At 40.5% G+C, this 11,823-nt stretch overlaps 1 protein-coding gene across 1 annotated transcript; it reads right to left on the reverse strand.

The window, feature by feature from the left end:
• Window positions 1–496: 496 nt before the first annotated feature.
• Window positions 497–11,410, reverse strand: MTHFD2 (methylenetetrahydrofolate dehydrogenase (NADP+ dependent) 2, methenyltetrahydrofolate cyclohydrolase). Its single transcript, XM_033124196.1, has 8 exons — window positions 11,262–11,410; window positions 7,096–7,280; window positions 5,679–5,801; window positions 4,541–4,693; window positions 4,014–4,121; window positions 3,211–3,303; window positions 2,698–2,823; window positions 497–1,655 (listed from the first exon to the last, which is right to left on the reverse strand). The coding sequence occupies exons 1-8, from the start codon at window positions 11,360–11,362 to the stop codon at window positions 1,492–1,494; spliced, it is 1,053 nt and encodes a 350-aa protein (XP_032980087.1). The 5' UTR covers window positions 11,363–11,410; the 3' UTR covers window positions 497–1,491.
• Window positions 11,411–11,823: the final 413 nt, after the last annotated feature.

Below are 11,823 nucleotides of genomic sequence, written 5' to 3' on the forward strand. Positions count from 1 at the left end.
AATACCTTCGAATCTGTCAAATCAAACACACCAATTTAAAAAAGTGTGTGTGTATGTGTATATATAGAGAGAGAGAGAAAGAGAGAAAGAGAGAGAGAGAGAGAGAGAATACACACACACACACACACACACACACACACACACACGGGGAAAGAGAGAGAGAGAAAGGATGAATTTGGCAAGCACACCAAGTCCTGTGCAAATTAAATATTGTGTAAATTAAATACATGGTTTAGAAAACAGCCAGAATAAGACTAACTACTTAAATGAGTTTTACAGGTTAAGGTCCTGCCTTGGCATAACCTGTTGGAATGTAAGATTAAAAGGACGAGTCCGGTTTCTCCACAGCTCTTTAAACCAATTTAAGGCATAGGGTTGGGTGTTACCAAATATAGGAATACATCAATTACATCCAATGAGGAAAATTAACTATGGTTAGTTCATAACTAAGACAATACATTAGGAGGAAGATAAGGTATTTCAGAAATTCATTCCGTACCATTCAGAATTGTTTTATTAAACAAACAAATGAACAAATAAACAAACAAAATTCATTACTCAAGCTCTTAAAAACCTATCGGGGGAAACCAACAGGCGCTTCAGAGAAAAGCAGGCAGCTACTGACAAGTCTTTGGTGGAAAAGTAAGTTGCATACTTATACAAGCTGCCCTAATGATTATCAAGCCCAAGTTTTATTTTTCAAAAATAGGTTTCAAGATTTACCAAAGAAACCACAGATGCCCCCAACAGTACAAAAATTTAACAATGAAGTTTAAAGATATAGGAAAAAACAAATATAATAATACACTCAAGTTATTTATAAAATAAGCCTTTCAAGCCTAGAAAACTAAAATATGGAGACCTCATGAATGGTAACACACAAAACGGGCTAATCGCATATGGAACAACCCTAGACATCTTTCCAGTGACTGACTAAGCTATAAAATGACAGCTCAGGATACTATTAACATGTAACTTTTCTTCTGGTTATCAGTCAGTACATACAAAATTAGAGTAAATATTTTTACTCAATTACCATCGTTTCTTCCTTTTTACCTTTTCCCTAATTTTCTCTAGCAACAGTTTTCCTTTGGTTTGACCAGTTGAACTCGAAAGGTTTAGAACCTAACGTGAGTATCAACTCTTATTGGAATAGCACTTGGGAAATGCGATCCTAGAAAAGGCAAATTGTAACTGATGATCTGACAAAGTTAAGCAGCCATTCTCAGTGTAACAACGACCTCCATGCGAATCATTAGGTTGACGGCTTCTCTTAAGGCTGGGTCACAGGACCCAGCACGATTACTGGCATGCTCCCTGGGGGTGCTGCAGCTACGAGCCCAAACACCCACCCATGTAAGCTTTCAATAAATACAAAGCATCATTTAAAATCATTTCAGTAGAATAAATAAAAAATACTGCATTGCTATTGGCCTGTTTTGCCTCTTGCACTGGCGTAGAGTACTGTTCATGACGGGGGAGACACAACAGTTAATTAGTTGCCACTCCAAGCTCCTTAGGCTTCAGTACATCCCTTTCTTCAAGTCTCAGCACCTTTTTTGCAGCAATAATGGTATTCTTCATTAGCATTGCCACGGTCATGGGACCAACACCCCCAGGGACTGGAGTGATGTAACCGGCTTTCTTTCTGACTCCTATAGAGAAACAAGACAGGCAGATTGCTTTATTTATGACAAAGGAAATGTATATATTTTAACACATGGAAGAAGCATTCAAAGAAAAAGCAATAATATACATAAGCACCTTTATAAGCCTCGAGCTCATACAGAAATCACAGCTTATTACTTCAGAGTAAAGTCTTTTGAACATACTAATAAAGTATCATGTATATAATAACCAAAATTGTTCAATGAATATTTGTACATCTAAATAACCTGTAATTTACTAGCCACTTCCCTCCATAGTAAATCAACTTAAAAAGAAACATCTCAGTAGGTTGTGTGCAAAGTACACCTACAATAACAATAAGCATTGCCTCAATTAATACCTGCCTACAACATTTTCTTAATTTTACTCTATATGCAATATTTATTTATATTGTTTACCCAAAACACTAAGCAAAGTAATTTTCTGGAGAGTAAGAAGTAAGTTTTTTTTTAACTCAATCTTAAAGGAAAAATACTTAGATGCCTAGGCTCAGGTCTGACTGATTTAATATAAACAGAAAGCTAGAAATAGAATTATCACCATAAAATTCAAATAAATGTGATACCTTAAGAACTGACAGGAGAAATCTATCAAATTCCAAAATTTCAAGTATATGGCTTTTACCCGGACTCTTTTAACATTCTGGGTCTGGGACCTCTCCTCTCAATGTGAAAATGAGAAATAAATCTGTAACACTTTTTAGGAGACTCAATGGTTTAGGAAAATCACTTCATTAAATTTTCAGACTTGTTAAAAGTCTTATAGTTGTTTTAATTATAAAATAACCCTAAAAAAAATTTCCCTGAAAAATTTATACCTGGTCTCCATAATTTTATGATACAAACACCTAAAATAATTCTAGAATGTCTATAATTTTAAAAAAGATTTATCTTAATTTTTGTGGAAAGCATTTCAAATGGTATTATTTAAATGGTATAAGTTTAATAGTGAAAGTAAATGATTGGTCCTAAATGTCCATTCAAGATAGTATTTATTTATTTTATATTTTAAAAAAATTAGATCATTTACCTTCAAAATCCACATCTCCAACCAACTTGGGTTTAGCAGTGACGGGATCTTGAATTCTATTTATTCCCACATCAATAACGGCTGCGCCTTCCTTGATCATATCTGCTGTGATCAGATTTGGAATTCCTGGAAAGGGAAACAGGGATGATCAATTTAGTCCTGAAAATAAGATCCCACCTGTCAGATTCTTACCTAATTTTAATTTCAAGAAACCTAAAAGATCTAATTAGCTTGTTTTATAAAAACCTACAGAAGCTATTAACCAAGGTTTTTAACATTTAAACTTCACATAGTAAATAGAAATCTTTTAAGGCTGTAGAAATAACATTTACTCATCAAGTCTATAATGGAATGCCAGAAACCACTATTCCAACAACAAACAACTCTTCTCCTCCTTGTAAGTAGCTCACAGTGTCCATTTCAGAGCAGTGATGAATGCAATGGCAGTGTGGCGGGCAAATTCTAAGAGGTTCATCCTTTCAGGTGACATCCTCCTGTCCCTGGTGTTCTTACCTGCAGCAGAGACCACAATATCTGCAAGAATTGTATGTTTCTTCAGCTGCTCTTTGGGAGTGTATCGATGAGATATTGTAACGGTGGCATCACCTATGAGTTAAAAATTAGATGTCTTGATTTCTGAATCAAAGCTGGGGCTGGGCTATGTCTCAACTAGGCAAACCATTGTAGAAATTCAACATCTCTGAAAAAATAATTGACTAAATTCATGTGCCATATTTTTGGGACAGCCAATTGTCATTTTTGAAAAAAATTAATACTTGATTTCTTGTAACTTTTACCTGTTGGTCCTAGCTCTACCCTTTGGAGTCATATATAATTAGATTTCATCTTTATCCTAGTTAACAGTTTTTCAAGAATTTGACCTTTTCTAAACAAAATATCACTAGAATTATCCAGTCTTTTTAAAGAAGTGTGCTGGAAGATACCTGGAAATATTTTATTTTGCCATTATTTCTGACATAATCATGTAGGATCATATTATGATAATCATATACGATAACTCTGATTCAAGGCTTTTTCTCAAATTAACAGAATTTGACAAAATGACACACTACAGTCACATCAGTTCAATCCTTCGCAGTGGTCTTAAGATTTTTATTCTACCAAATGACATAGAACAGGATACTAACTTTAAATAAGAATTGCTTCTTAGCTCCAACTGTCAAAGCCATAACTGAAAATTTCTAAGTGCCTAACCATGCTTATGCTCAAAGTTAATACGTCCAGAAATCCACAGGACAGCCTCTGAAAGGTCTCACATAAGAAAGAGGACACTCCTCCGAAAGCAATTTCCTTACCTCCAGGACGTTCGTGTGCCCCATCAGTGTGTAGTAGCATTGCAATAGGCATTCCAACATTTTTTGACCTTCCAGCTACAACCACATTCTTCCCTAGGGTTGGAATGCCTAGGAAAAAATACACATACTTGCATGAAAAGCAGTGCCAGACTGTCTTAGGATGGGAAGCAAAGGAACAGGAAGGCAGATGGCCTAGGACACAAATTTAATTGCGATAATGAAAGACGTCGCTAAGCGTATGGCCTCATCAGTCAGTTGGCCCTATGACATAGTGAAGGCTAAAAGAAAACATTTTGTAAGCTACAAAATGTAACATGAATGTGCACCATCACCGCTATTAAAGCTTAAGTTTCCTTCACTGAGACTTCTGGATTAAATAACAAAAATCATCATAAGCAACTACTCTGGGAGTAGGACTAGAGGCCATGGGGTGGGAGTTTCCACTCTTTGCTACTATGGATTTTTACCATGTGCAAGTACTACTTTTAAAATACTAACACAGACATACAATTACGGGATATACCTACCGGTTCGCTTAATTATCTCCCACACACCCCATGGAGTAGCCGGTAACATGGAATACTGGTCCAAACACATTCGCCCTACGTTAATTACATGAAAGCCATCAACATCCTTGTCTGGAGAAACAGCATTGCAGATCTTTCTCTCATCGATGTGCTCTGAAAAAGAAATCAGAGCAGGGGCCTTAAGTCACTGTTGTGTAGCTGGCACTGCTCAACTCCAGCTCATCTGATTTGTTGCACAGACCCGTTCTCCTTCTACAGTTTGCCTCTACTTGCCTCCACAATTTACTCCTTCCATCTGCACAGAAGGAACACATATCAACCAAAGCCAAATGCCGGTATGAAAGCCAACATCCTCTTCCCTGCAATGACTGCTGCCGTGCACTGTCCTTTCCTGTCAAGATCTCAATAGCAAATCAAGGAGTAAGTTGTATTCTGACGTAGGGGAGGAAAAATGAGTTTTCCTCCTACCTTTCTCAACTCTTCTGGCTAGGCTAATAATCAAATTAACACGAAACAGCTTAACAGGAGAGAACAACCAAAATTATTACGTATGTATATGGGGGGGGCGTCCATAAAAATGAGACCCAGGACAGACTGGGCAGTTAAGGCTTCTATGCCATCTAGAGCTAAGGAGAAGGGGGGTTTTGTTTGGGGACTTCAAAGGGCAGGAAGTCAATTCACTTGGAGATAGAAAAGCAAGTGTCTGGTAAATAAATGTTTGCTGGGCCATTTTTAACAATGGGACACAGGGAGAACTTTGACCAAAGGGCCTTGCTAGGTTTCTCCTTGTCTGTCGTACCCAGTTCATATTAAACCATAGTTATCTAAATGATAGCTCCCTTCCTGGAGCAGGTCCGCTATCTAAATTCTTTTAGGCCATTAGGGGGAAGGTCAAAGGTTTTCCCTGAGGCTTTTGTTTCTTAATAACCAGCTTAAAGTAATCAATATCCAAAAAGGCATATTTTTAGGGTGGCCAACTGCTTCCTTCCCCTCAGTAGGTCTGTCCCATATCTAATGAAATATTCAGTCTCTTGAGTTTCCTTCCCCTTAAGTCAAATTCATATGAGGGGCCAGCTGTATAAAGTGACCAAGTCTGTCCACTCCTCAGAAATTTTAAATGGTGGCGCCCAGAACTCACCTGGAAGAGGCAGCTGAACAAGGAGGCCGTCTACATTATCATCATTATTCAGTTTATGGATTAAGTTCAACACTTCTTCCTCTGAAACTGAAGCTGGTTTCACAATTGTCTCACTGTTGATTCCTATTAAGAAAATTTCAAGGTTAAAAAACATTGAAGCATTTCACGAGCAATGCTATAATATGTTGCCTGCCACAGTCTTCTACCTTTGAAGTTTTCTATTATCACACCCACCCTAGTGGCTGAAAAGCTTGAATTGGCTCAAAAAACAGCCTAAAACAGTAACTTCACAAATATACACACTAGAGAACGCTGGCTTGCCATTTTCTTTTTTAAAGATTTTTATTAAAAATATAGTTAACATATAATATTGTATTAGTTTCAGGGGTACACCATAGTTATTCAACATTTATATAACTGAAGTGATCACCATGAAACATTTTCTGTACATATTCTATGTAATCCTCATTAACCTCCTTTATGGGCAGGAGACTGAGGCACAGCAAAATGGAAACAAAAGCCAGCTAGTGACGAAGCCAATCTTTCCAGTTCCAAAGTCCCTGTTCTCTCCACTGCACCATAGTACCTCCCAATGTCTTAGAAAGTCATGGTTTGCTATAGAGGTTCTAAAGGTTCTCAATGAAAAGGGCAGGAGGTTTCAATCCTCAGTAATACAGAAGAGTACACCAAGGACAGAATCCAGTAACACTGCCCAGCCATGCCAGTGCTGTCACAGCCCTTCAGCAGGGCAGGGCATCTGGCGCTCAGACTACTGACCCACAGAAAGCCCACCCACCTCTGGTCTACCACCACACGGAGTCCATGGCATAGCGAGATCTAGAACACAAACCTCCCATCGCCCAGGTCCACGCCTTCTGCATTCAAAACTCCAACCACTTCTAACCTGCAGAATGTCATTGGCCTTTGAACCAATCGGTGAGGAAATTGAAGCTACTTCACAGAAGTCATTCATTTCCTTCAAATCTGTCTACGTCCTAGGCTACATCACTGAGGTCTCCTCCATCGGCCCCCCAACACTCTGTTAAACCTCCAGTACTGAAACCTCAAGCCTTAAACCTCAAGTACTGAAACACCTCAGTCAGGGATGCTCACATCATGCTTAAAGCAGATGTCAACTGTGTCCAAGGCCTCCTGTCCAACGTCAAGACTAAGAATGGCAGGCAAAGATCAGATAAACTAAGAATTTAGCTTACTTTTCAGAAGACACCAAGAATACCAGCCATGTTCCTTCTGTCCTAGTCTATAAGCCTCCCAACTGATAACAGCCTGATTTCATTATGACAAAGTTTTGGCTACAGTTCAATCACATTAGCCTCCTCTGCTTGGGTTTCTAATCAGAAAAACAGAAATAATAAATTACAATGGAGTTGGCCTGGGATCTGAGAGTGACACATACCCACATCTGCAGCAGCCCTGGTTTTGTTGAGGACATAGGAATGACTTGCAGGATTCTCACCAACCAGAACCACGCTCAGATGCGGCCGTTTGTTGCCCGATGCCACCCACTCATCCACTTCCTGCCGCACTTCCTGCTTGATCTGCTGGGCAAGTTTCTTTCCAGAAATAATAACAGCTTCATTTCTGCAGAAGACAGGAGTCACAAAACCAAATACTAACTTGAATTATTGTAAAAAGTGAAAAATCAGACTACAAAAAAAGTGTTATTAAATACCCGAAAGTTGGGGGGTGGGGGAGGGGAATTGGAGGACGGTGGTCAAAAGGTACGAACTTCCAGTTAGAAGATAAATAAGTACCAGGAATGTAATGTACAACGTGATGACTATAGGTAACACTGCTGTATGATACACAGAAAGTCATTAAGAGAGTGGGTCCTAAGAGTTCTCATCACAAGAAATTTTCTGTTCTTTTTATTGGATCTTGATGAGATGAAAGATGTTAATTAAACCTATTGTGGTAATCATTTCACAATATATGTAAATCAAACCATCGCGCTGTACACTTTGTGTCCTCAGTGTCATGAGGAATGCTCTAACCTCAAAACCAATGAATCATACAATTGTTTGAAACATTGAAACAATCTATTCCACCTTGTGGCACATATTTAGTTCTCAAAGATAATATGTATCATGGTACTGGATGTCTTGTATGGTCAGATATGATTACTTCTCAAGGCCTGTTAATTTAAATGGAATTTAAACGTTTTAACAGTCTTTAAGCCTTCAATGACTGCTTTTTACTTGCATTACAATGAAATATCTACTTTAAACCAAATTTCAATGTCTTAGATATAATGCTGTAATTTTATATCTAACCCTTATATTAATCTGTATTTGCATCTTGTGAGGTATTAAGAAGATAGCATAATTTTATAGCAAACCAAATACTTTTACCCAGATTTTATGTAATGATACTAGCACAGCACAAAATAATAAGAGCATTTTATGTACACCCATGGCACATTAAGGAATGGCAAACATGTTAATATTTACAAATTCATTTCAGAATTAGAGTTGAAGGGGACTTCATCACAAGGGCTTTGTTGCTACAAATACCCATGGCAACATTCCTTATCTATATAGCCCCAGGCCAGAAATACATTCCCAACCCTAGGAAACTATAGAGTGAAAGACTATTTACAGAAGGCTTAGGACACTCACTTATGTTGAATGAAATAACATATATAAAGCTCCAAACACCTATATATTCAATAAAAATCAATTTCTTATTCTCTTTTGTTGGTTAGATTTATATCTACATATACATAAACATGTATCCTTAATACGTATATTTTACACACACATACATATGTATGCTTAACATGCAGGAGATATATTTTATACATTCATAAGGAAAAAACTGTATTAAAATTGTAATACGCAATATATACCAACAAAAAATGAATACAAGTCACGTTTGACTTCTGCAATTACAAGAGGTGCTCAAAGTGATTACCGTCAGTGTCCAGACACTTCTGATTACGGCGAACTACTGCTTGAACAACGTTGACCAGTGTCCACTTGTATACATTTTTTTGGCATCCCTGATATATATATATAGTGTGTGTGTGTGTGTGTGTGTGAGTGTGCGTGAATATATATAATATATATATTCAGTAAGGATGATTTCGCTTGCAATTCATTAAAAAATTCCTTTTGACTGCAATAAACTTGGAGAAAATGGTAGCAGCACATTTGGGCTCAGAATGACACTAAAATTAAGGACACAGAGTTCTGGAAAAATTCAGTGTTCCAAGTCGCAAAGGCAGGTTCTGGATGTTATGCCAATTTGCTTTAAAAAGAAAAAAAAAACTCAAAAGTAACAAGAACCAAAAAAAAAAAAAAAAAAAGCCACAATGCACTGTGCCTGAATAGTTCTCATAATGTAATTATTTTAGACTCCCTCTGCATACCACACAACTTTGTAAAATGTGAATGAAACACAGTCCTGTGAATGAGTCATTACCTAATTTCCCATCATCCCTTTTGCCAAAAGGCAGAAAAAGTAACTATCACCCCAAAACAAACAGAAACACAGACTTAGCTCAGTCCCACAGGAATCCAAAATGTATTAGCTAATAGTTATTTTTCAATTAAATGCTCTCACTGATGTGTTTAGAAAATTTTCCATTAAAGTTATGAACTAGAACAAAGTCAAGAGGATTGTTCAAATAAAATTCAAAACTAAAATCCAAGTCAGTAGCATCTTCACTTTCCTCCTGATGCAAAAGCTTACAGTACCGTAATTTTCCATGAAAAATTAGCATCGGGTGCATTTTACAATTCATGATTATGTTCTTTTAAAAAGAGTTCTGTTATCCACTAATTAATGGAAGCAGATACCAGTAAAGAAAGACACAAAGGGGAATGGCACTAATATCTGTTAAGTACTAGTAGGTGGTTTGCATGCTCTCAGTTACCTTGGGGCTATTATAATAACCCTGTTATTCAGAAGGGGAAACTGAGGACAGTAGAAACAAGATACAAATACAAATCTCTGCTTCCAAATTCCATTTTTCCCTGTACCCCACTGTCTCCTAGACTACAGTACTCTAAGGGCGGATTGAGGTTCCTGAAACCCTCACACCACCTCCCTCCAAAAAAGGAATACATGTAAACTCATATTTAAAAAAAAAAAAAAATTTGTTTTACCAGCCAACAATAATCAAAGCAATACAACAGAACCGTGAATACCAAACATAGGACTGCCCTCAGGTGTGGAAGACTACTTATTCACTCAGAAAGGCAAGTGAAAGGAGGGCAGTAGTTACTGCAGAGTAAGCCAACTGGTCCAGTACTCGAGGTAATGAATTAGAGGATCTTTATAAATCTCTTTTCAGTCATGAAAGCCACAGGCACACGTGGCCAGTACTCAGGAAGTCGGGAAGTGGGAGAACCATCTAGTAATGAGAGATGGGGCTGGAAAAGCAGGTCAGGCTCAGACCAAGAAGAGCCTTGAGTGCCCCCTCCCAGGTCTTCTTTCAAGAGCGCAGATATCCATCCGCATTCTGTGCTTCACCGGCACCTTGGCAATGTATCTAAACACATTTTTAGAATGAGTGGAAATTACACATGTGTTCTGCCCCCTGACTGCTAGGTGAGTTCCATTAAAGAACAGCTTTTATCATCCCTGAATTTGCATAGCCTAGCCCAGCGCCTGGGCGAAAGAAGGCGCTGCTTGTTACAAGGCTTAGGTCTCTGGCGATGCAAAGGCTCTAAAGATTTAAGGGAGAGTGCACAGACTTAGGGAGAGAAACCACAGCCCGCCCCCCCCCCCAGCTCCCTCCCCCGCGCAAAGACTTCAACCTAGATTTAAGAATGAGAGTTGGAGGCCCAGAAAGATGAGGAAAAACCTATTACCTCTCCAGGTAAACTCAACTTCCCTTCTCCTCTCGGGTATTTATCACCTCAATTTACTCAGCCTGGCACTGTCCAGCTGAGTGGGCTGCAGTCAAAGCCCTAGTGACCAGAGCAAATTTATTCTCGTCGGAGGGAAATGGGCAGCGTGAAGAGCAGCGCGAGTCACACTTACCTGGAGGAGGAGGGAAGCGCGGGTACCACGGGAGCAAGCGGGCTCAGGGATTTCATCAGACTGCACCAACCCCCTCCGCCGCTAGGGTCCCGGGAAGGGACCGCTCGCTGAAGGCAGCTCATTCAGAACCCTGCCGGCGCTCACCAAAGCTTCTCAGCTTTCTCCAAGACCGTTCAGCATCACCGCCAAGGGCGGCGGGCGGGTTCTGGCCGGTGACCTCCGTTTGTTCCCGTAAATCGGGGCATCTCAGAGCCCGCCAGTGCCTTTGCTGGGTACCCGTCCCGCCCGCGGACTGGTCACGGCAAAGGGACACGCCGCGAGGCTGAAGGAGACCGGTTCCTTCCGAAAGGAGGGCTCCAGGTAACATCCCACCCCGTCGAGCGAGCGCCCCGGTCCCCGGCTGCGGCCGCGCGGGGCTGCCACGTCGCCCCGCCACACCCTTCCTGGTGGCCACCACCGCCCGCGATGGAGATGCTCAGGGAAGAAGTCCCTCGGCTCCCTCTGGAGCCCAGGCGGCCCCTCGCGCTCGGTTGCCCTTGGTTTCGGCGCTGACCCAGCTCCCGACCCTCTTACCGAACAGCCGAGAGGTGGAAGGGACGATGGCGGAGGCGGCAGTTCTGGGCGGGCCGAAGCAGCCGGGTGGCCAGCGTGGACACGAGGGAGGCAGCAGCCATTGCCCACGCGGGTGTCTGTGCAGGCAGAGAAACGCGGGCGCGGGCCGCGCGATTATTCGGCTGGCGCGTGTCAGGCCCCGCCTCCCGCCGGCACCCATTAGTCCCTGTCCGTAAAGCCCTGCTTGTGATTGGAGCAAGAAGAGCCCGGAGCGAGGCCCTGGAAGGCTCGCAGGCCTCGGTAGCATGCGGTGATTGGCTGAGGAAGGCAAGCCCCTGCCAGACGCAGTTGGTGTTGCCCAAGCCAACACTAGCGTTTGTTCATTCATTGCTTAAACAAATATCTGAGCGCCTTCTGTGTGCAAGGCGCTGTAAAAGAGTGTATGAAAAGATAGATAAAATACCAACTAATAAATGTAGACGAATGATGGAGTTAGAAAAGAACTATTTGGCAAACCATAGTAAAAATTGATTCAGAATCATCAATGGATGTCAAAACAACTGGGTGAAGTTGGATTTGGAAC

This window comes from Rhinolophus ferrumequinum, chromosome 13 (assembly GCF_004115265.2).
Source record: "Rhinolophus ferrumequinum isolate MPI-CBG mRhiFer1 chromosome 13, mRhiFer1_v1.p, whole genome shotgun sequence".
Taxonomy (NCBI): domain Eukaryota; kingdom Metazoa; phylum Chordata; class Mammalia; order Chiroptera; family Rhinolophidae; genus Rhinolophus; species Rhinolophus ferrumequinum.